The following is a 23831-nucleotide window of genomic DNA, read 5'->3' as shown; positions in this document are numbered from 1 at the left end:
GTGCTGCCTGCTCAGAATAGTTATGAAAGCAGGCTGTTCCTAATATTTTTTTTCTAGTTACTATATTAGTAATATACTATATTAGAAGTACTTTTTCCAAGCCCTTCCCAGGTAGGCTACTCTCTCTTGCAGCTCAGAACTGTTGCTATGCAACAAAAGTCTGTATTTTCCCCCACACCTACTCCCCTTTAAGAGCATTCTGGGAATCTGAAACTCTATGTATTACAGAAAATACAAACTAAATTGCCTCACGAGTGAAATTGCAGTGGCAGGAGATTAAATCACTAGATTTTACCTACTGGACTATGTATACTCTAGGCATCTGTTACTGATACTTGACTGGAAAGTTTTAAAGTTATTTTTTGTTTCTTTATCATCCTGAAGTATACACCCATGTCAAATTGCAGTCTTTCAAAGAGACAGACACATTTCATAGTTTGAAGCTTGGAGATGTTGATTATACAGGGATCCAAAATAGACTGTTAAAGTTCACAATATTCCTCTCTTCCCAACCACACCTTATACTTTGTTAGTATTATTCTGTGAAATAAAAATAGAAGAGAAACTTCCTAGTTGCGTAGTAGCAACTACTTCTGCCAAGTTTTTCAAGGACAGGAAACTAAGCGACGACATTTTTAAGAGAAAATAATTTTAGAACACATTCAGTTATAAAAGTATGTATTTTTTGTGCACAATATATAATTTAACAATCAAAAGCAGAAACTGTAAGCCTTCATTCTTAATAGCATTCAGACATACAAAGATGTACAAGGGTTGATTTCATACCATAGATATGGAAATTAGGCATCTATTCTATAGACAACAGTAAGACAATCCAAGTAGCAGACTGTGTTGTTCACTAACATAAAGGCACCAACTCCCTCACGGATTTGGCTCTTGCAGATCAGAAAATAGTATCGATGCTCCGCTAATACTCAAGCTCAGAGTCTCAGAAATTATTTCCTTGTGTGGTATTCATTGCAATATTACAATTCTGATATATCCATCACAGCATTCTGTCAGCCAATATGTTAATTTGTTGTTAGAGCTCAGGCAAGTCAAGAATATGGACTTGTAGTGGCAAGGGAGAAAAACATTCCAATGTTTGGAATGTTCAAATGCTACAGAGCGGGTTTGCATTGTGTAAGCAGAATAAAGGTAACCACTTCAGTCTTCTGTTCCAGGAAGACAATTAAATAATGCATACTTTGCTTTCACAACTAGCAGCAAATAATCCTTCAGTTAACATGAAGTTTGTAAGAAGGAAAAAAAAAGCTCATCCAAAATTCCCTACACTTTCTTATGCAGGTGGTTGTTTGAAGTTTACTATGCCATGTTCTTAAAAGTACTTCTTTGCTACTTGTGTTTTTAAGCATATAATCTTCATTTACTGATTGGGCAACTAGTAAGCTTTTGAAATTCATTGGCTTTCCAACAATTACTGGAAGCTAGACAGGAGCCAATCCACAGTATTGAAGTATCTAATGCCCTAAGAATGACTTCTTCACATAAGGCAAACTGCCACTGGCCTATTTATTACATGCAGCTGTTTCATCCTTTGGTCAGTTGTTTGGGTTTTTCTGCTTTGTTTGGTTAGGTTTTTGTTGAGTTTTGTGTGTGTGTGGTTGCTGATTTTGGTCTTTTTCTTTAAATATCAAGTTGTGCTGGGAGTGAACTGAAAATATACCACTAATACTGACTGTATTTCTGCTAAAAAGAAAACAAAATACCTAACACTGTCTAAACATTTCAATGGATTAGTGTCATCTCTAGCCCTGGGATTCAATCTTAGTGGCTACAGGATACTTGTAGACTGTCCTCCCAAAAAAACACCCCATAATGCTATTAGTTTTAATTATTCCTCCAATCAATTTGGTTTGAAGATTTTTGCCATCCAACAGTGAGTATCATAGGGTACTCCAAAGCATCACTTTCAACTGTAAAACAGGCATAGTATATGCTGGGTGGAGTTAAAATTACATAAGCCACTTGCAATTTAATTACTATAAAGATTTAAAGAAAAATTCTGGAAATAAATCTAATTATATTACAGTAAAACCAAAATGTTTTTCTTCATAGGAAAGAGCTTCACCTCACCTGGTCAGAAACTCCTCTGTTCTGCAACAGAACAAGAACTTTTAGTTGCAAGTAACTTGGGCATGTAATATTTCCAATTGCCAGTCCCAATATCTGCAATAATAAACCAGTCAGGAATCTATTTAGAACTAGTTTATTTAGAACTAGCATACAGTTTATAAATGGCTACGTCTTCCTCCAGACCTGTGACAAAGAAGTTTCATAATAAGCTTCTCTGGTTTGGATAGATTTAAAAAGTACTCCCAAAGTCACTGCTAACAGCAAACTCCGCACCAGATTTCAGTCAGTATTTTCTACTGGAGAAAGGCATAAACTGAACTCCAGAGAAAACTGGCCAAAAGAGAATAAGATATGGGATGCAAGAGATCTGCATGCTTTTCTGCTCAGTTTCTTCCGGTTTAGATGCATCATTCAAACACTTAGAAGTTAACTTTCAGATGAGGGTTGTAAAAATTTCCATCAAATAAATACTTTAGGGATATAGTTTTACTTTCTTCTATTCACGTGTGCACAGGGTTTAGATCAGGCATATATATACACGCACAACAAATATCAGAACAATGCAGCATGATTTCCTAGTCATGGCCTCCAAAGTGATGCCAATTTACAGTAAAGAAATGGAAACCTCTATATCCCTCCAGTTGCCATTACCTTAAAGTTCGTGTGGTTAGGAAGTGTTTTAAAGCCCTCAACCCACAAGCTGTAAGTAATGGGCCTCTTCAATTCTGTGATCCACAAACTCAACCCCAAACCAATCATGTGGTTTGGATTGTAAAGCTATGGTTAGCATGCTAGAGATACAAGTTAGATAATGTTCGCCAAGTCCCTATTTTAGTGAAGACACTCAACTTATGAGGTATTTCAAACAGTGCAAAGTCCCCTCTCCAACCTTCCACAACTGTGAATTCAGGTTACCCCTGCTTGTTCAACTTCAATAAAAAGGACTGTATTTTCGGTGCAAGAAATTAAAAAAAAAATTAAAAAAAAGAAAAACTGGGAGGAGGAATAAAACATGCAAGAAGATTCTCAAAGCCCTAATACTTTTAGCCCTGAGCAGTATAGAGGAAGTGAAGGCAGATGAGTAGAAGGAAGTTGACCGCTTTCTTTGAGTCAAAGCCATGTTTACATGAAGCAATAAGAGAAAATTAATTACTATAGAAAGTTACTGCTTCATTTTTCCCAGCCCCTCTTATTAAAGAATAGAAGTTTCACAGATCCATGAATATGGTGGTTTGCAGCTGGAGAGACAGTGTCATTGAACAATGACACCAGGCTTTAATTGTCAATTAATTTCTTGGCTCTGACGTTGGCTTGCTCAATGCGTTCCCTGTTTGTATCAGCCTGAAAGAGAGAAATTCATACATCATTTGCAGACTCCATGCAAAACAGTTTAAAAATTCAAACTGACATGAACTTCTGAATTCCAAAGTATTATCACTGCAGTAGACAGAAGGGAAGCCAGTATATGCTGTCAATTTTGGCAGAAACAAAATCAGGAGAAATAGTTTTTACTCTTTAGCTGTAGACTTTCAAAACAGCAGCTTGCCTCAGCTGGTCAGGAACAATATTAACAAAACAAGGAGAAAAAAATTCCCTCTCTCCAAGTCTTTGGACATCTTAAGGACCTCTACAGAGCAACAAAGTTGTTCTGAACTAGAAGTAATAGTCAAAAGTAGACCTATGGGCATCAAGTCAGAATTATTTTGCTTAGCGCAAATCCCTGGTTGTCATTCACACACCCTCCAGTGTCCTAGTGTCATAAAAATATGGTATTTGTACAAAAATGCTCTTTATTATTGTTTTACTACCATAAAGCATCAAAAATCAGCTCACAACATCTAGGTTGAAAAAGTGTCAAAAGAGAGTTTTATTGAAAGGTATGATAAGGAGCTTCGAAATAATTCCTCGGTTATCCAGCCTGCAGTGGGGAATGTCCTCATCATTAGAGGAACTCCTAAGAAGTTCTACCTGTGCCAAGTATTAGCTATTTCACAACTTCATACTGCAAATGGCTGGTAAAAGGACATCTGCAGTTCAAGTCCTTCCCTCCTTTTCTCTCCTTCCTGCCTTTCAGGTCAAGGGTAGAGGGAGGGGCAAGAATCTACTATACAAATGTGAGACTCTAACCTATTAACAACACTTCTGAAACACATCCAACTAGATCTGCTTCTAAGAAAAAGCCAATAACATGTTTCATTACAAGTTTATTCAGATTAGGAGTCCTGCATACCATTGCAGACTACCAAAAGTCACCTAGTCAAGTCTATATATTTTCCAGATGAGTTAGAATTAAAAAAAAAAAAAAAAAAAAAGCAAGCATCAACCCTATTCTGAAGTTAAGCTTAATATTGCTTTTTGTTTCTTTATATGATACTGTCCTTTGGAGATTTCCACTCAACATTTTGATTTGGTTTCCATACTGTTCACTAGATTAAAGAAGTTATCAACAGAAAAGGATTAATTTAATTATCCTGAAACAGGTTGCCAGTCTCAAAGCCAGGAATTGCACTTTCATTTTCACTGTGTTCTGTAAAACAATTCTAACTTGTATACATCATATTTTAAGAATTAGTAAGACTTGATCAGCAAGATTTTTTTCAGACCACTAAAGCAAAAGAGCATCAGGCCAAAACCAGGTGCTTTAATCTACTAGAAACACTATTGCTAAAAACAGTAATTTCTACTTGCAGTTCATTTGACCTGGCAATTTTCAGTCTGCTTTATAAGTTGTAAGAATTTCCCACCTAATTTTAAACTCCAAGGAATATTCTAGTGTACTTTAAAACGTTTGACTTTTTTACCTGATAATCAGATCTACAGTTTCAAGAACAGTAAAAGACAGTTAAAGCATCCTCCATAAAATCACGTTGATTTGCCTTATTAATACAACAACCCCTTAATTACTACACAAAACTGAAATGCTGACACAAGTACAACCAGCATTTGTCAAACTAGCTCCGTGTATTTGAGAAAACACCATTTATCTTGCTTTTAACCCTACTACACACTTCAGTGAGATTTTTAACTTTGAGATTTTTAAACTTCCCATTTTGTCTTAATACTAAAATTTTACAGGAATCGGTGTTCACTGCTGCTTTTTGAAGTCTTTAATATACACTAATCATTAAAGCTTTCATTTCCTTTTTAAACCAGGATGTCTGTAAGAGAACTTTTAATATGGGCATTTCTAAAATAGGCCAACATACTCATTAAGTTTCTCTTTGAAAGACACCCCCTTCTGCCATACATTTATATATGCTTAATTTGTTTGGAGAATCTAATATTTAAGTAATATAAAGTAATAAAAGAAGAAATCTACTGTGACTAACTTCATGTGCAGATGAAGGCAGGCCATGTCCCTGTGCACCTACAAACCTCATTATTCCAAAGTCTTCTCAGCCCCAATATTAATTTGTCCACAAGAATTAGGGCAATGAATTACCTGTTTTATTTTATATTTAATTATTCTAGTGACTTTTTAGAAGTTCCAGAAGAACCTTCCTATTGTTAAAAATACCTATTCCCTACCACATAAAAGATTTCCTGCCAGCAACAATCCCCCAGTTATACCTCCAGTAAATGTTTTTCCTTTTGATCCCATCAAGTTTATTTGTTTCCAGAGTAAACAGTAACCTGTGCTGTATTTTTAGGTTTCCTGACACTCTAAAGCATTTGAATCTTCCACTACTTAACCAAACATCAAGGTATATTTCCCATTGAAATCGCTGCAACCTAGAGGATGGTATAACCTTAATGCATATTTACTGCAAATACAGATAGATAGGACAGTAGCACATTCCTAGTAACTTCTCAGTTACAACCTCTACGCTGAAAGCAGAGAACACCTTTGACACTTACCTTTACGTTTATCCGGTCTATTTGTTTATTCTGGGCATCAATTTCATTGCCCATATCCAAAGCCATGTTTTTCAAATTCCCAAGAATGTTTCCCACTTGAGCAAGATTTTCATCCATTTCATCTTCTCTGGCATCATTTGTTATTCTGTTCAAGTAATTAAGGTAAAGTTTCAAGAATTAAGAACTTGCTTTACTCTAGATTTACTCTAATAGGACTTTGGATTGACAAGAAGCTGAACATGAGCCAGCAGTGTGCCCAGGTGGCCAAGAAGGCCAATGGCATCCTGGCCTGTATCAGGAACAGTGTGGCCAGCAGGTCCAAGGAAGTGATTCTTCCCCTGTACTCAGCACTGGTGAGGCCACACCTCGAGTACTGTGTCCGGTTCTGGGCCCCTCAGTTCAGGAAGGATATTGAGGTGCTGGAGCAGGTCCAGAGAAGAGCAACTAGGCTGGTGAAGGGACTCAAGCACAAGTCTATGAGGAGAGGCTGAGGGAGCTGGGGCTGTTCAGCCTGGAGAAGAGGAGGCTCAGGGGAGACCTCATCACTCTCTACAACTCCCTGAAAGGAGGTTGTAGCCAGGTGGGGGTTGGTCTCTTTTCCCAGGCAACTCTCAGTAAGACAAGAGGGCATGGTCTCAAGTTGTGCCAGGGGAGGTTTAGGTTAGATATTAGAAAGAATTTATTTACAGAGAGGGTGATCAGGCATTGGAATGGGCTGCCCAGGGAAGTGGTGGATTCTCCGTCCCTGGAGATTTTTAAAAAGGGACTGGATGTGGCACTTAGTGCCATGGTCTAGTAACCACAGCAGTAGTGGATCAAGGGTTGGACTTGATCTCAGAGGTCCCTTCCAACCCAGCTGATTCTACGATTCTATTTTGTTGCACAACATATTCAAGCCAAGGTGTGTTTTTCCCCTTTCAAAGCCCCCTGCATTCCAAGCATGCAACTACCTAAAGAAAGGTGCTAAGCTAGTCACTATTACAAAAATAGCCTTAAAAATTAAAATACTAGCTAACAGAGGAATTTTAAGACATGGGTTTATCTCAAATATACTTTATGACTAAGAGTCTCTCTTTTTTTAAGAGTCCCCTCAATAACTGAGCACTAAGCTCTATAGTCCTCACATCCAGAAATAGACTGATATCACCACTATTAAAAAAAAAAAGTGTAAGATGAGCACTACAATACTGACAGCATAGGTGTCTGCCATCTCCTTTCCAAGCTATAACAACTCCTCCAACTTACTATTTAACAACTGATAACTGCTAACTGCTAACTTAGGCTTTCTGCTTTCCAGATTAAGGAATATGAACAAGCAAACCTTGTAATATATCCACCACTTGGTCCTCCAGAAGTCTGAGGCTGCTGCTGGTTTATACGTCTTGGTTGCATGGATATCACATGATCTGCTGAGTTCTCCGTTCCATCTCCCCAGGTTGCTCTATATGCCTTGCTGGCCTCAAAGTTCTTTGTCCTACTCCAGAAAGATAAGAAATCTGAATGACTACCTCAGAAATACGGCTTCCTGACTGAAATTCAGTATTAATCTAGGGTTTTCAGAAACATTTGTCTTGTGCCTTAAAGAGATTTAGTTTTGTATGGATAAAGCCTTGTCTGTATAATACAATTTCTCATATCTTGATAGTACAAACACAACTGAGTTATTCTAAGGACAGTGATTAATGTGGTCTTAAGCTTTAACACAAGAATTAAAGTAATGTACTTCACCAGAAGACAGAAGCTTATGACAGTAGCAGGAAGGCTTACATGTCACAAGATAAAGTTGCACTTACAACAGGCATTAGTATAATCAATCATGACTGGTTAGTTTTCAGGAAGAAATGGGGATGAGTGAAAAAACTTCCTCAAACACAAATAGCTATACTATGCAAGAAAACCATAAATCACTACAGGTTTTTATCAAATATTTTCTGTTGCCAAGTCTTTCTTTTTAATGTTTCTCAGGGTAGTTTGGATTATAAAATAACAGTAATCATAGTTAAATAGCTAATGCATTATGCAATTCAATTGTACTAACTCCATTAAATCAAAACAACTTACCATTACACTTCTATCACATAATTCATAAGAAAAAAAAATTAAAAGCACACTGACACAAAGCAGTCTCAGGAATCACAAAGCCACAAAAGCAAGAAGGGAAGAAAATACAACACAAAAATAACTGATCTAAATTGGAGTCAGTTCTCATTTTGAGAAGAATATTCTCATGTTCACATTGTTTTCTGGCATTTTCAGGTTTAAGCTAGACAATCCAGATTCCACTGCCACTTTTCTGCTTCTTTAAAAGCCTGTGAAGGGAAATCTGTAGTGTCTTTCAGTACATCTAACTTTACAGTTAACTGTAATCAATTTCTATAGATACAGTGCCTTTCAGTAGCCCAGATGTTATACATTTGAAGTGTTGTGAAATTCACTGCAATGAAGAAATATTCCCCTAATTCAACCGGCATTTATGTATTTGAAATGGGAAATTGTGTTTCATAGGTCAGATTCTACAAAAAGTTATCTAGAATGAATACACGAAGGGGAAGAAATGGAATCACTTCTCAGTTCACAATTGAAGTGCTGAACCCAGCAAAATCCTAAAGAAACCTAAACCAGTCAATTCTAGCTCTTTGTACATACTCAAGCTTACAGATCTCTTTAGGTTTACAGCAACTAGATTGAGCATTATATTGTAATCTCTTTCATACTAAAGCCACAACAGCAGGAGAACTTTGTGTGATTTGCTTCTGGATAAGCAAAGTCTTACGTCTCAGAGGCAACTGTAAGGACGTTATTACCAAAAAACAAGTGGCCTGAAAATTAGTTTCACATCTGAAGGAGACAGCTAGAAACAGCATTGTTTGAACTAAACACAGTCAAGAACAAAACTTCTCACCACCTGTTTTTAAGAGCTGTTTTTCAAATTCAATTGAACATTTCAAATGTTCACTTCTCTCATGTTTCATTTCTGTAAAAATAAAGCTATTTATACAACTTGCCATACCAGCAAGAGCTCAAGTAGTTGTTCACCATTTCCATAACTACTACCCCTCTGTAGTAACAGATATTTTCTATTCACATCAGTATTACAATACATCAGTCATAAGGAGACCTGCATGCAAACAGACATCATGCACATGCAAGCACAAAGACAACAGAAGCATCACTTCAGACAGCTGGCTAAATATGCATCTGCACTACTAAGACTGACCTTGTCCTAAAATCCACTTTCACCAGTTTAAGTGAATACAGCTTCTTAACCTAGTCTTCATTTTTAGAAAGCAAGCATCAGTGTTAGAAGAGAATGGAGGAAAGAATGGAGAAGAAAGAATAGTAAAGACCAACGAACAGGCAACTTGTTATTAGTACATAGATCATAAAACAGTACTGCCAGTATTGTGTTTTTAGAAAGCTTTTATACATAATCTAAGCCTAGGAGAAATTAGAAAAGCAATATTTAATTCAACAAGTGTTCTGATTTAGCTTTATGCTTATGAAAAAAATGAAAGGCTTTGGAGATAACTGGGTGACAATTAATTCTGGCATTGACAGAAAGACTGATGTACCAGTAGATATATTAAAGACATTCACTGTTTCTTCTTCTGCACTGCCCTCTACTTATCTGGTAGATTTTTTTTTCTGCACACTACAGCCCATTTGGTACACAACTCTTATTTCTTTTCTTGTTATCTGTGTACTTGGAGTGCCACAAGAGTTCACAAATTCTAAGCTTGCTCAGTGTCAATAAGCTGCTTAACTTCAGTGAAATAAGACTATCAACTATAAAAAACAAAGACAGTGTCAAAATGCTCAAAGTCCACCAGCTTGATCCAACTAATATAAAGCAGGAAGCACACCTATCCAGAGGTCAGGACAGAAGTATCTGTCTTTTCAAGGGCCTCAAGCTCTAGGACTTTCAGTCTTAAAAGCCACATTCATATCTATCCTAAATGATCCTCAAAGTATTCTCCTAGATACTCAGCCACTCCAAGGAATCTCTATCTAAACTTCTGCTGCCTCCCAGTTGAATAAGATTTTTTTGCTCGTGCTAAAGAGCAAAAAACAACAAATACACACACTATTCATTTCAGTTACCACACTCAATTTATTTCTCCTTCATTCGGAAGAAATATGATCATATTCAATTCACTCAAAACAATTCAACACACTGTTTAAAGATAAAGCTAGTACACCTTCAAAAAATAATTCTGATCATTGTTCAGGCTGTTTAGGTGTTTAAAAGTACAAATCAAGTGCCATACAAGATTACTCAACTGACTTGGATACGGTAGCCATAACACTGATGTAATAAAGGTAGTGCAAAGCAGGTCTGCAAGAGTTTATATAGCCATTATTGAAAAGATTAAAGCTTTAACACCAATGTCTGTTCTGTTCTCCTACTCTCACCCTCCCTAAAGCACGAATATTTTCTAAATGCCTAGAGAACCACTACTTTCCTTCCCCAAAAAATAAGTTTTCTTGCTTTCAAGTTAGTACAAAAGCGCTTTTGTGAAAAAAAGATTTTTGGAGTCAAATTTCTCAGAGGCAGGCACTTACATATTTATTTGCAGTCCTACTTGGTCTCATTTCAATGGACATTGATAGTATTCTACTAAATATCAGCTTTAAGGAGGTTAAGGCACAATTGGGGAGGTTGTTATACAGCGGCTATATTTACAGTGGAAGGGGCACACATATAGTCAGATGCAAGTAAGCTTAGCTACTCTTATACAATTTTATAAGGGTGCAGCTCTACAAACCAAAAGAATCAACTTTGCTAGCATTTTTTAATTAGCTCTTTTACTTAGTGAACATCTCCCAGTATAGCAGCTACTGGGAATATTCTAGAACTTCAGACCCAAGTACCAATATAACTGACCTGTTACAAGGACAGACACAGAGCCCACAACATTTGTTGAGCTCTGTCAGTGTCTTTTCAGCTTCTCTCATGTCCTTATTTATCTGGTCCATGCCTTCTTCTATGCGATTTAGTTGTTCTAGGAGAGAAACAAGTAACCTGAATAAACATGGACTGGGGGAAGATGAGGGTGGGGAATATTAACATTTCTTTAAAGCAGGAACTTAACAAGTTTCAGTTCTACCTTTATACCAAGACTAAAGCCTATTTTCTTTTCTGCCCTCTAGGATTTTTTTTTTTAAATAAATATTAAGTTATAAGTTTTGTTTACTACATGAAAAATATATTCCTTATCCTTAGAGCAGCACATTTTTGGTGCTTTTAAAATAAATGCACACAGTTACATTCATGGGATGGTGGAGAGAAGCAGCTTCTGTATTACATTGTAACTAACATTATCTCTGAAATACTTTAAAACCTCTTTTAAATACTACAAACACTTGTGAAAAACCAACTAGCAAATCTCATTTTCACATAAGTTGTCTTTAGGAAACCTTTAGTTTCAGCAACAGCTCTTGAATGATGATTTTTTTCTTACAGTCATAATAATGACTTTTAGTGTTGGAAGAAGGAAGAACTTACCTCCTTGTTCATCTAGCATGGTAATAGTTTTGATGCCAACATCCTGGGACTGCAGAAAGAAATTTAGTTGAAGATATAAAACCAGATTTCAATACAGCAGTGCAAAATCTGAAGGTCTTCATAGTAAATTGGATAATCCAGCCAAGTTCATAATAAAACACTGTGCTAGAAATAACTTCTGTAGTAAAGCTATTCTAAGTTTCAAATTAGATCCTATGTTAGTGAAACAGGTGAGATGCTTATCAGCCTATCTCAATTAGTGGTGCTTTTGTGAGGGTTTGGCTTTGTTTTTTTACATTACAACAAGATGATAAAATTTATTGTAATAATCATATTGAACTATGACAACATCAAGCTAAAAAGGTAGACCTTTGAGAAGTGGCATTGGGTTTGTTCTTTATCCCTACACCCTTCAATAGGGCTGACAAGGCCTTTAGTCTTGGAAGCCAGAAGAGAAGAAAGCAAAATGAAGCCTGCATAACCATTCTTGAGAATTCAGCACAAGAGATCATGAAGAGAATAGACCATCACTAGTTTTAGAACATGAAGCAAAAGAAATCAGCACTGAGTAATATACTACAATACAGCTCTTTGCTGGCTCAAAGTCTTGAATCTAGCGTGCAAGTTGCACCCATACTTTACTTTAAACTGGCAGCATAGAATGAATCACCAAACTATGATATCAAGAGAAATTATTGTTGGCTCATTACATGTATTTCACATTTGTGTTAGAGAGTTATTCATTAGGCTATGCTGATTCCAATGCCTCACTGGTAACAGCAGCATCTTCAGCAAGCCATAACAGCGCAGGGCAGTAGATCCCTCATACAACTTCACTCAGATAAGCCCAAAATACAGGATTTGGTTCAAGTCATGTACAAGGGTGTTGAGAGTTTCATCAGTCTTATCTTTAAAGTTAAAACTGATGAACAGATTGTAAGGTGTATGTAAAATTACTTCTGTTTAGAACCAAAAGCAGCCCTGCTCTCTATTACCCCACTCAATAAAGCCCTACTGTCCTCAAAGTGAGACATTTTCACACTGTTCACAGGTAAAGTGAGCTAAAAGACAAATGAAAGATGTTATGAGAAGCAAGGGACAAAGTCATAACTGACCATCACAGACTTTTTATAACTGATCTGTAGCATTTGGAGATTAAGTAATTTTGTTTAAGAGGAAAACAGGTAAAAAGGATATCAACCCTTCTGTGATCTGACATAATGTGAAATTCATGAAGTTTAAGTCATTCCAACTCTACTACTGAATTAAAGCAGCAACTTCTACTGACATGTGTCTTGAGAAAGACAAAAAGCTGATTAAGATAATTGTAACAGTTAACATGCTGCTTCTTATATTAAATCCAGAGGGAATTCTAAAGTTTTTCCTTACCTCAATGGCCAAACCAAGAATCCTCCTTGTGCTTTCCAAAGACTACAAAGAGAATTTTAAAATGAGTGCATTAATTGTCTGTGTATATATATATCTATCTCAGTGCATGAGAGTTCTTTACCAGTTCATTGTAGCAAGGCAATGAGTATACAAACGTTTATCACCCTGTTTATATCTAATACACGCTACAATACAGCCACAGTAGCAGCACATTACTTTTTTTCCTTGGTCTTTAGTCCTTGCTAGTACTTTGCTTATTCCATTGGAAAGTCATTATAAAAGGAGATATATTCCAATCAATTTTAGTTAAATAAGAAAGTCATGAAGTATCAATATGACTAACAATACTGTAGATACCCAACCTGCATTGTGTCTCTGTAGTCAGGAGTGGGTGGGTGATCAGTGCTCAGTCAAGCAGGTGACTTTACAGTTCAGAAGTTTAAATTCATTCTTATTTTTAGGAGTAGTTTTCACTCCAGTATTAGCCAAGTAAAGCGAAAATTTAAAACACTCAGCTATACCCTTGCAGAATCAGTACCCTGGTCTGTCTATTTTTAAAAGTATATTCTAATTTCATCAGGCAAGTATTGTAATCCTAGATATCTTCCTACAATATTTACCTCATCAGTGACCTGGTTGGCCCTCAGTTGAATTTCTTCTGGTGATAGTTCTTCCATGATGAGGTAATATTATTTGTAAGTAATCACGCTAAAGAGAATCTTCCCTCTGTAATAAGAGATACCAGTTAAACATCATATTTATCCTTTTATCAGTATTTAGAGTTGAAACTAGAAGGTAGTTCAAAGAATGAAAGCCTATACATTTCATTCTGCTTAGTACAACACCTAGTTAGGACTAGAAGACACTAAAATAATTATTCAGCTGATATGACCTAACTTAGGAGCTAAGAAAAATACAGGAACAACTGGTATATCCAATAATTTCCTTTCCAAGACCTGGGTTCCTGAACAGTTTTCGAAAACTCTATTGTTATTTTAAGGTAAAAAAAAATAAATCAGGAAATCAGGTCTTAAAATAACAAGTTTCCCCGTGTCGGAAAAGCACATGGGTTTGCCCAGTAATCCAGAAATGAATTCATTAAGACCTTTAAGTTACTAGCATAAGTTTTAAGTGTTCTTTCCATTCCCACTGAGGGATTTCAAGAGTCATAAGAAGGGGAAACATTTTCATAGATAAAACACCACCTAAAATTATTCCAGTCACACTCTAGAAGTGGTTGTTATGCTATGGTGAATCCCTCAAATGCAAAAGCATCTGCAAAAATTTTAATTGGTATTTATCAGTCTGTAACTGTAGCAAAGGTTTTCAAATCTACCTCTCATAATAAATATTATTTTCATAAGCAAAGTCCCAACACACCATGATTTAACTTTTGCTATAAACAGGAGATACATATTTTGCCTAAATATATAAGACAAAAATGCAAGCCCATCAATAAATGCATTCCTATCACAGACAAGTTTTTCAGAGCTAAGGATCTGCATTTTTGTTGGAAGAATGGTAATAAATCCAGCACTCCTAGCAATGGGAAAACAGAGCTCCCAGGCTATACAAGATTTTAATGAGATAGCACATAAGCTGAGAAATAAGAGGATTTTTTTTCAAAGAATTTTCCCTTTAACTTTAAACTAATCCTTGCTCTTTCATATGAGTAGCTTCTAATTAATTCCACATTATCCATTGATATAATTTCAAAAGTTCTGCTTGACTAACAGAACTGTGTTCCAGTTTTCCCTACAAGTCCAGTATTTTAGAAGACATAACATTAGTAACTGCTCCTAGAAGGGCAAATTTATGCAGATTCACTCAGCTGTTACTAGAGAATGGATACTGTTCACAGCTCTTCAAAGAAGTGTGCATACCTTCGAGAGCAAACTGAAATCAAGACACCTAAATCACTTACAGCTGAAGTACTTCAGTATTTAAAAAATATTTCAGCAGGTCCGGTCTTTAGCACCTAGCACCCAGCTTGAGACTATGGCTCTAGGAGATTTTTCTGAAGTAGCTGTCAAAACAAGTTAGTTTTTGCCACCATTACAAAAAAAAAAATCAAGATATTATCACATAAGGCCTCTAATAGCTCTGGTTGCAGTAGTCCAAATTCAGTATGTAATCAGTGACTTATCTTTTCACTCAAAGGCTTAAGCTCCTTTCATGAAGTTCATTTCAGGCAGCTCAGTCCCAGCTTTGAATTTGGGAATGCCCTTCAAGCTGATTTGCACAGCTAAGGACCAGTAAACCAGGGACAGGGAGGAAAGGACCTATTTTCACTGAATTAGATTAAGCACAGGAAAATGACATCAAGCTGGTTCTTTGGATGAAGATCTTGCACTCAATATTCAGAAACAGTAGGAAATTTCAATTATATAGTTGCATTGAACAAGCAATATCTGGATTACCGTAATTGTTGCAGGCTTGGCCTGCTTTCCCCTACCATGGGTACCACCAGTCAAGTACTGATTGCAGCTTGGAGCCACAGAACACGTCTCATCTTGGATATTGAAACAAGTATCACATCCACGCCCCATGAGTACAACAGCTTCTCAGGAGTCCCACTGTGATTGCAGAACAGGGCCGGAAATGCAGCTGTATTCTCAGAGCAATCTGGGATTTCTTTTTCAGCAGCCTAGTGTCCTGCTTCCCCTTACAGCTGTGGATTCAAGCTACCCAAAAGTTCACATGCCAGCACAAGCACAACTGCTGGATGTACAGTGTAACCCTACAGACTGTCTTTGAGTTACCCAAGAGCCATATTGCAGCCAATGCTACACAGTACAACAGTTTCTTGACTTTTGAGGTAAGGGTATGACAATAATGTTCTCAAACAATACATAAGAAGGATTTGTTTATAAAATAAGTCTTTAAAGGGTAATAAGACTCCTACCTTCGAACAGTTGGTTGCAAATGCATTATACTACTACCTTCATGTCAATAAAACACCCGAAATCTGAAGAAACTGTGTATACTTTTTAATCAGATACTGAGTTTTGTGTTTTATTCAGTACTGCCAGAACATTTCGCTGTGCTACTAGAACCACATGTTCATGGAGAAACCATTGGAAAAACAAACTAGCAGTGAGGCTGAAAAAGAAGGAAGACAACAGCAGTCAGCACTTCCAACTACCACACTAAGAACACTAGGTAGTGCAGTTTGGATGGTAACTTCACGACATTATGAATTAACTTCAAGACCGAAGCTCACAGACTCTACTAAATTAAACTCTGGGCTTGACAACTGTGATCTTATTAATAAAGTCCTACAAAAGATAATGCCATGCTGAAATACGGTAGTAATTACCTGAAGAGACATAATCACATGAAGAGCTACTTCATGTACTGTTAGCTATCAAACTATTCCTGCTCAACTTTGTCCTATTTATGGTAGCTGGCAGAGGAACTACCAATCCATTTTTGACACAAATAAGATAACAGTAACACACTAAACCAGAAAGTGTCTGAAGTTGTATCTGACATTAGACAATTGCTTGAAAACACAAGTATTTGCCACCAAATCACAGAAGTTCAGAAGTAAGGGTAAGGTTGGAAGGAACCACAGTGGGTCATCTGGTCCAATCTCCCTGTTCAAGCAGGGTCATCCCAAAAACACACTGCACAAGATTGCATCCAGAGGGTTCTGAATATCTGCAGTGAGGGAGATTCTACCACCTCTCTGGGCACTCTGTTCCAGTGCACAGTCACCCACACAGTAAAGAAGTTCTTCCTCATATTCAGATGGAACTTCCTGTGCATCAGTCTCAGCCCATTTTCTCTCGTCCTATTGTTTGGCACTACTGAGAGAACAGCCTGGATCCTTCCTCTTTACACCCTCATTTCAGACACTTACAGACATTGATGAGGTCCCCTCTCAGTCATCTCTTCTCAAGGCTGAACATGTCCAGCTCCCTCAGCCTTTCCTCGTATGAGAGATGCTCCAGTCCCTCAATTATCTTTGTTGCCCTCCACCAGACTTGCTCCAGGAGCTCCATATCTCTCTTGTTCTGAGGAACCCAGAACTGGACACAGGACTCCAGATGTGACCTCATCAGGGCTGAGTAGAGTGGCAAAATCACCTCCCTCAATCTGCTGGCAATGCTCTTCTAGTGCACCCTAGAATACCATTGGCCTTCTTGGCCACAAGGACACACTGCTGGCTCATGGACAGCTTGTTGTCCACCAGGACCCCCAGGTCCTTCTCTGCAGAGCTGCTTTCCAGAAGGTCAGATCCCAGCCTGCACTGGCACAGGGGGTTATTCTTCCCCGGGCACAGGACCCTGCATTTGCCTTTGTTGAATTTCAGACAGTTCATCTCTGCCCAGGTCCTTCTGAAGGGCTGCACAGCATTCTGAAGTCTCAGACACTCCGCCCAGTTTTGTGTCATCAGCAAACCAGTTCTAACAGCTGACAGACAAGCTTTGTGTTCCCCTAGCTTGCTCACATCTTCCTGAATAGCTCCACTGCCAGTCAGCAAGAAGTTCTATGGAAAACCACAGCACTCCTCCCACTTTCCCCTTAAATCAATGGTATTTGGTCTTGAAACTGTTTATAAATTGATCTAACGCTGAAGAAATACAGCTGCAAGATGTAGAGGAAAAAACCCTTCCACATAGCAGACAGAGAAAAGAGTTACTTCCAGGATTCCTCAAAGCTGAGGTATGCATGTGTTTATCTTCTGATGCTCATATTTGGACACAGTGTTTTACCTCTTGTGAAACGAAACCATACTCTAAAACGATATTTCACATAACTGCAAAGACAAATGACCTATGTGCGAGGAAGCTAAGTAAAACCACTCAGAACACTTGGTTAAGAGATAAATGTTCTCACAATCTTTTATCGTGGATAATAGAGTACAGTTATTTTCTAGTCTTTTCTGATAATTTCTTAAGGTCTTATGACACTGAAAACAATGAGAGAACTCTTCTTTTTCTATACTTCCCAGCAAGCTTACTCACCTTCACTTTTCAGCCATTGTCTCTAGAGCTATGCAAAACAAGATAGCATTTCCTTCTTAAAACAGGCTCAAGAAAGCATTCTCTTTGAATTTGTTTGATTATAATTTCTGTTTAAAACTGAATATCCAAACACAATGCGTTAGACTCCAAAAAGCCAGTTTTATTCCCATTAGTTTGCTTTTGTAAGCCCACACATAACCTGCACAGTAGCTCTGCAGAGGCAATTAGTGCCATAAAGCAGAATAGAAAAAGACATTCCCTAGGCAGTAAAAAGACTTTTCACCATACAGCAGTTTAAAACAGTCAAAAAAAGCACACAACAGTAATTTAAAAGAAACCAAACATTTCCAAAAAAGCCTGTTTCCAGAGATGTAAATACACACCTGATAGTTGCATGCCTAATTGGAATAGCTGAACATAGTATGTGCCTTCACTGCAAGATATCTCTAAAGAAGTTACAACACCCAAGATGACATCATTTGTATCGAAACAACAACTCAGCTATTCCAACAGAACACAGTATACACAAAGGAAACTCATTCGCCCATCTTTCTGCCAAGGAATCAAAGCACCCATTGAGGTATCCAGCTCTTAAGTTAATGGTATATGACAAAATGATTCTGTATCCAAGGCATTAAGATTACCAATAAAGACAAAATATACAGAGACAAAAACTTGATATGGCTAAAGTGTACCTAGCATGTATTTTTATTATAATTGCCAAGGCAAGCATTTATTTAAATATCCATGTTCAATGCCTATTTGCTTTGCTTTTCCTCTCCTTCCATTTTAAAAATCCTAGCCACAAAGTAACCAACGTGAAAAAAGAGGACAGCCTAAAATGAGACTTCATAATTATAATGGAACAACAGTCTGATATTTTAGTTTATTTTCTCTCCAGACTGGCAAGTTTTAAACAAGTAATTAATGTGCCTAAATACAAAGTAAAACTCCTTTGAAGAAGGATGTGATGTCAGCTGTATTTACTTTTCATTATCAAAAAGTATTCTGCAGTATTTACTCAGTTACCAACCTGCAAGGATTAAAGTTAAACGCATTTCAGTACAACTCTCCCTCTGCCCCTTACATAGGAAGGCCTGGCACCTACAGACTATGCAAAACTAAACTTGCTACAAAAATACATCTTCATGAAGTAATGGGCCTCATGAAACTTTTCTACCAGGAAATTTAAGACTACAACACATTAATAATCGTAACTCTCACTGCCCTAAAAAAAAAGGAAGATTCATTGTGAAACAAGAGCAACAAGGAAATAAATGCATGGCCTGCAAATCATAATAATCTGATTTTATGCCATGTTTTATTTTGGAGATCCTGAGGGCAGAAAAAGTTCCTTGAAATCCCAATTCCAACCACAATGTTATCTCTTCATAACTCCTGTTAGGCTAAGCCACCCCACAAGCTCACCACTATAATGCATTTTAAAGTTATGGTATTACTGCCCAAGCCAGCTGAGGATGGTTTAGACTGAAGCTACTTCTATCTCTTGGACAAGAGGAACAGTGAGCTAAATGAAAGTAGATTTATGTCTGCACATACATTTTTTCCACTTACTCTGCATTTAGTCATACCTCTAAAAACCGTGAAAAACTTTCAATTCATCCTCCTATGTTAAGTTCTTAGGTTGGAGATGGCCAAGGAAAAGAAAACAAGATATTTCCTGCAAAAGAATGAGGGACATCACAAGCACTTTTGGGCTGATTTTGGTACGGTGCCAGATCCATTTAAAGCATCTCTGGCTTAGAGATCTTAATTCGGTTTATCAACACACCCATATAGCAGCTGAAGCATTTTAGTAGGTTCTTTGTCTAATTTGAAAAAACTGGAGAGTGACACAGAGTGATGTCAGCTATGGTTATATCTACATTAGCAGTAGGGTGGTCTTGTGAGAAGATGGGGCAAATTTTTGCTTGGGAAAAGCACTGCTCACATGGACACATTTCAGGTGGATCAGTCATAAGTGTCGAATCGGAGTTCTGTCCCAACTCCAACTATTGAACTGAGAGCTAACATCTGCCAAGTCATAACTTTCATAGTGCAATAGCAGCGAATTCAGTGTTAGCAATACCCACAGTGACCTACTGTCTGCATGTACACATCTTCAAGTCTAAATATCTGCTTGTGATCAGAAAGCCAAGGCAGTATCACTTCATCCAACAGCAGCTCACTGGCTGGGTTTCCTGAAAATAGGCAAATTAAAAACTCTGGGGGGGAAAAAAAGCATTTGAACTAACAGACTCTCAAGATCCAAGTACTGTTTTATGCAGCCAGCAACAACATGATTCATCTTGGCCACTCACCTTCCCAGATCACACAGTAAAAATTAACACGAATTTTTTTTTGTTGTCCCTCTCATTGGGCTAAGATACTCCTCTCTACCACTAAGGGTTTTCCTTCAAGTGTTTTCATTTTCATTCGGAATTACTTGCAAACTGGAGCTAGCTTTTTATGCCAACACACTCAGTTTCCAATGTAAACGAGTTCCAAAGGCCAGTACAACAGTGAGGCTGCACAGTGTTTTCAAGGGTTTTTCAATACCAATAATCTTCTTAGGCTTATGATACACTTCCAAGGTATTAAAAACTATAGTAGGCCATTTACATGCTGCTTGAACACGTTTTTCTTCAGCACTAGTTGAGAAGAAATTCTAATGCTCATTAGCTCTAGGAAAAAAGAAAACTTATTTCCTTTCTTTATGATAGTCATGACGCATTCAGGCTGTGCTATCCAAAGCACTCAAAACCCTTACTGGTCTTTATGAATTTAAATTAACTGCAGGGCACCACAAGACCTAATAAAGTGCTTGTTCAACTCCAGTTACACAGTCCATGTCTGTCAAAAGCGACAAGTCGACTTGCAAGCAATCGAAACAATTTATTGGTCTGATGCACTTTCACATAACCACCTTGAGTGATAAGACTTTTGTCTTGCATCTCTGGCTGAAGATCTGCAACAAGCAGCAGTTTTGTGCCTCTGACAGGCGGAATACCTTTCAGAAATTTGTCATATATCCACCACATTTGCTACATATCATAAATTGATCCCTTACTCACCATCTGAGGGTCCTCTATTTGAACCCAGTCCCTTTGCTATGAAGATACGCTTCTAATCAATATCACAAAATTTTCTTCCTCCGTCACCAATAACTCTAAACTAAAAGCTAAACACAAATGTTTACAAATTGTTGTGCACTTCAGGTTTTTTTCTGCTGAAGATGTTTTGGTAACATCAATAACACACAGCAGACTGTGTCTTGATTCCAAAGGGAGAATAAGTAAGGCATCCACAATTTTCTTGTGAGTAGGAAGTAAAGTGAGAGAAGAAGAAATCAACATAATACTTTTGGCCACGGAAGACAATAGTTGTGAGAACTGAAAGTTGGTAGAAGATTATCTCTTTAATATCAAAACCATAAGGCTTATTAAGGCTAATCATTTTTATAAATTCATGATATCAAAGAAACCTACCCTTTTTACTTCCAAATAAAAGTATTTGACTATCTCTTCACTTCAGAAGAAAGAGAAAGTAATACTTGTACTCTACCCTTTTAACATAAGCCACTATTAAGAATACCAAAACCCCTACAATTCCCAATTCACTAATTCTTTCATGGGATGTTTCATATACATACCAGGGAAAAAAAGAATAGCTACTATCCAGTACATCTAAAAGTACGATTGAGAAACGCAGCCTATGTCATTTTATCACAAAGGTAGGAGCTAGGTGATGACACAACCCTGCTGTTGCAGCAACTGACTGAAAGCCAGAATCCCATGAGTTGTATTTTTAGCCATCAGCGAATTGGTACAGACTCAGGTGAGTAGATGCTCTCAGTTCTTTCACTTATAAAGCAAACTGTTGGCTTCACCAAAAGACAGAAAAATTCATGAAACAATATTCTTAGAAACATGAATGTTAATTATGAAATGTATGTACACGCTTGCAAAGATCAAAAATTAAACAGTTTACAAGCTAGGTACCTTTGTGTTTAGGGTTGGAGGCTTTTCTTTCAAATTCATCATCACTAATATAGTTATTGTTTTTTTAAAAACTCTTCCTTAACACAAGCAATTATCCTACTTGTTAGTTAGCTGAAATTCAGCCCAGATAACAGCAGGGTAGCACAAGGTATCAGCACCAGAATGTACTCCTCCACATGATTATGCCTACAAGATAAATGAATAAAGCATCTGTGACCCTGGGGGAAGAGGCCAGGGCCCAAGAACAGGACACTACAGAGCATGCTTCCTGCTTTCTTATCAGCTTCCTGAACACACTGCACAGAGGCGATAGCACAAAGAACAGGCGTGAGCAATGCCACCTCCTCTGTGCAGTGTATTCAGTTCTAGACTCGTCTCAACAACTCATTTTTGTCCCTGGAAAAACCTTGTGAAACCTCCTCCAAATTAGTTACTGGCCAACAGAAATTTACAGTCAAACTTTGATTCACATACAGACAGTAACAGATTCCATTTCTTCTAATGACACGAACTGTGCTGTATAGTAACCTAGTTCAAAAACTGCAGAGCTGAGGTCAGGCATTTGTTACTAGAATGTCAGCAAGCAATTAACTGCTCAAGTCCATCAGTCAATACCATAGGAGGCTTTCCCTTTGTCCCTATACACCTCCCTACATAGCTGTTCTCTCTACAGCACAGGATCAGGTTTGTTTATGAAGGGGAAGTAAAACAACATCCTTAGTTCTGAACACTGAGCATCTACTGCCCTTTTTGAGAGAGCAAAAAAGAGGAAGGTAAATAGCTACAGAAGTTGCATAAAGAAATTTCCAAAGTTTCTTAAGCTCGTTTACTTAGGTTGTCAAATCATGTGTATTGATTTGATAACCTTCTTGTGTGAAACAGAAAGTGAAAAGAGGGGGAAAAAAGTGAAAAATAAAGCTGACTCTTATTAGCTTCCCAGAAGCGCCAAGGGCATCGAGACGTACAGCTGAGGGACGCACCAAAACACAGGTTACATTCGATGCTTTTTGATTACTACGTACTACGTACAACATATTACGGCTGAGTCCAAAGGCAGCCGGGCACAATGTAGGTTTAAGAAGACGCAGCAATGGGTGGGTTTTCTCCTGTATCCTATCAACAGCTCAATTCGCAGGCTCTCGCCAAGCAAATAAAAACCACCGGCAGGGGGGAGCCCGCAAGGCCTCCCCACACGCGAGGGGACGGGCGAAGCCCAAGGCTGAGGCGGGGGCTTGGAGGGCCCGGGCCCGCCCCCGGCCTCGCCGTGTCCCGGCCGCCCCCTTACTCCGCGCAGGCGAGACCGGCCGGCAACCGCGGGGCGTGCGCGGCCGGGCAAGGGCCGCCTCGGCCCACAGAGGCCCCCGCCCGCCCCGCTCAGGGCGCTACGCGGCAGGAAAGCGGCCAAGGACCGGATCCGCCCGGCTGCCGCCTTGCCCAGGGCGCTGCGAGCTAGCAAAGCCCACCCCGCCGCACACCTACCGGCACCGCCGCCGCTCCCTCCCGCCGAGCCGAGCCGAGCCGGGCTGGGCCGTGCTCAGCCGCCCCTTTAAGGTCCCATGTCCCGCCCGCCCCCGCTGCCGAGCGCCGGCCCGCGCGCGCCGCCCCCGCCCCCGGAAGCGAGGGCGGGCACCGCCCATCCGCCACTCCCAACATGGCGGCGGGAACCAGCCGCTGCCGCGGGAGCCCTCGGTACACCCCTCATGGCGCCAGGCGGGGCTGGGGCACATGAGCGCCGCCCCGGGCCTTGCGGGGTGTGCCATGCGGGGTGTGCCATGCGGGGTGTGCCATGCGGGGTGTGCCATGCGGGGTGTGGGAGTGTGCGCCGCGTCCATGCAGAGTGTGTGGAGTGTGTGCCGTCCGTGCGGTGCCCCGCGGTCCGGCCGCGCTGAGCGGAGATGCGTTAGCAAATAGCGCGGTACAGAAATAGCCCTGTTTGTATCAGCGGGGCTTTTCCTCCAGTTAAGTTTCTCTCTATTAGGACGATGCGTGTCAACCCTCTTCTGTCAC

The 23831-nt window shown here is 38.9% G+C and overlaps 1 protein-coding gene across 1 annotated transcript; it reads right to left on the bottom strand.

The window, feature by feature from the left end:
* Nucleotides 1-661: 661 nt before the first annotated feature.
* SNAP23 (synaptosome associated protein 23) lies at nucleotides 662-23417 on the bottom strand. The gene is made up of 8 exons (XM_027706891.1): nucleotides 23304-23417; nucleotides 13471-13576; nucleotides 12851-12892; nucleotides 11462-11510; nucleotides 10841-10958; nucleotides 7277-7429; nucleotides 5956-6100; nucleotides 662-3438 (listed from the first exon to the last, which is right to left on the bottom strand). Exons 2-8 carry the CDS (start codon nucleotides 13525-13527, stop codon nucleotides 3373-3375), a joined length of 630 nt encoding a protein of 209 aa, XP_027562692.1. The 5' UTR covers nucleotides 13528-13576; nucleotides 23304-23417; the 3' UTR covers nucleotides 662-3372.
* Between the last annotated feature and the right edge of the window lie 414 nt (nucleotides 23418-23831).

Source organism: Neopelma chrysocephalum, unplaced genomic scaffold, assembly GCF_003984885.1.
Source record: "Neopelma chrysocephalum unplaced genomic scaffold, ASM398488v2 Primary Assembly neopelma1_24, whole genome shotgun sequence".
NCBI classification, from domain to species: Eukaryota; Metazoa; Chordata; class Aves; order Passeriformes; family Pipridae; genus Neopelma; species Neopelma chrysocephalum.
Note: the sequence above shows the minus strand (reverse complement) of the source record. Positions and strands in the feature narration are given on the sequence as shown.

Bases quoted from the DNA above. Each gene is read 5' to 3' on its own strand.
- SNAP23 (XM_027706891.1), bottom strand. From the start codon at position 13,527: ATGGAAGAACTATCACCAGAAGAAATTCAACTGAGGGCCAACCAGGTC. The intron at 11,511-12,850 runs GTAAGGAAAAAC...TTCTTTCTGCAG, and splicing joins TTCTTGGTTTGGCCATTGAG to TCCCAGGATGTTGGCATCAA. The intron at 10,959-11,461 runs GTAAGTTCTTCC...TTTCTCTCCTAG, and splicing joins CATGCTAGATGAACAAGGAG to AACAACTAAATCGCATAGAA.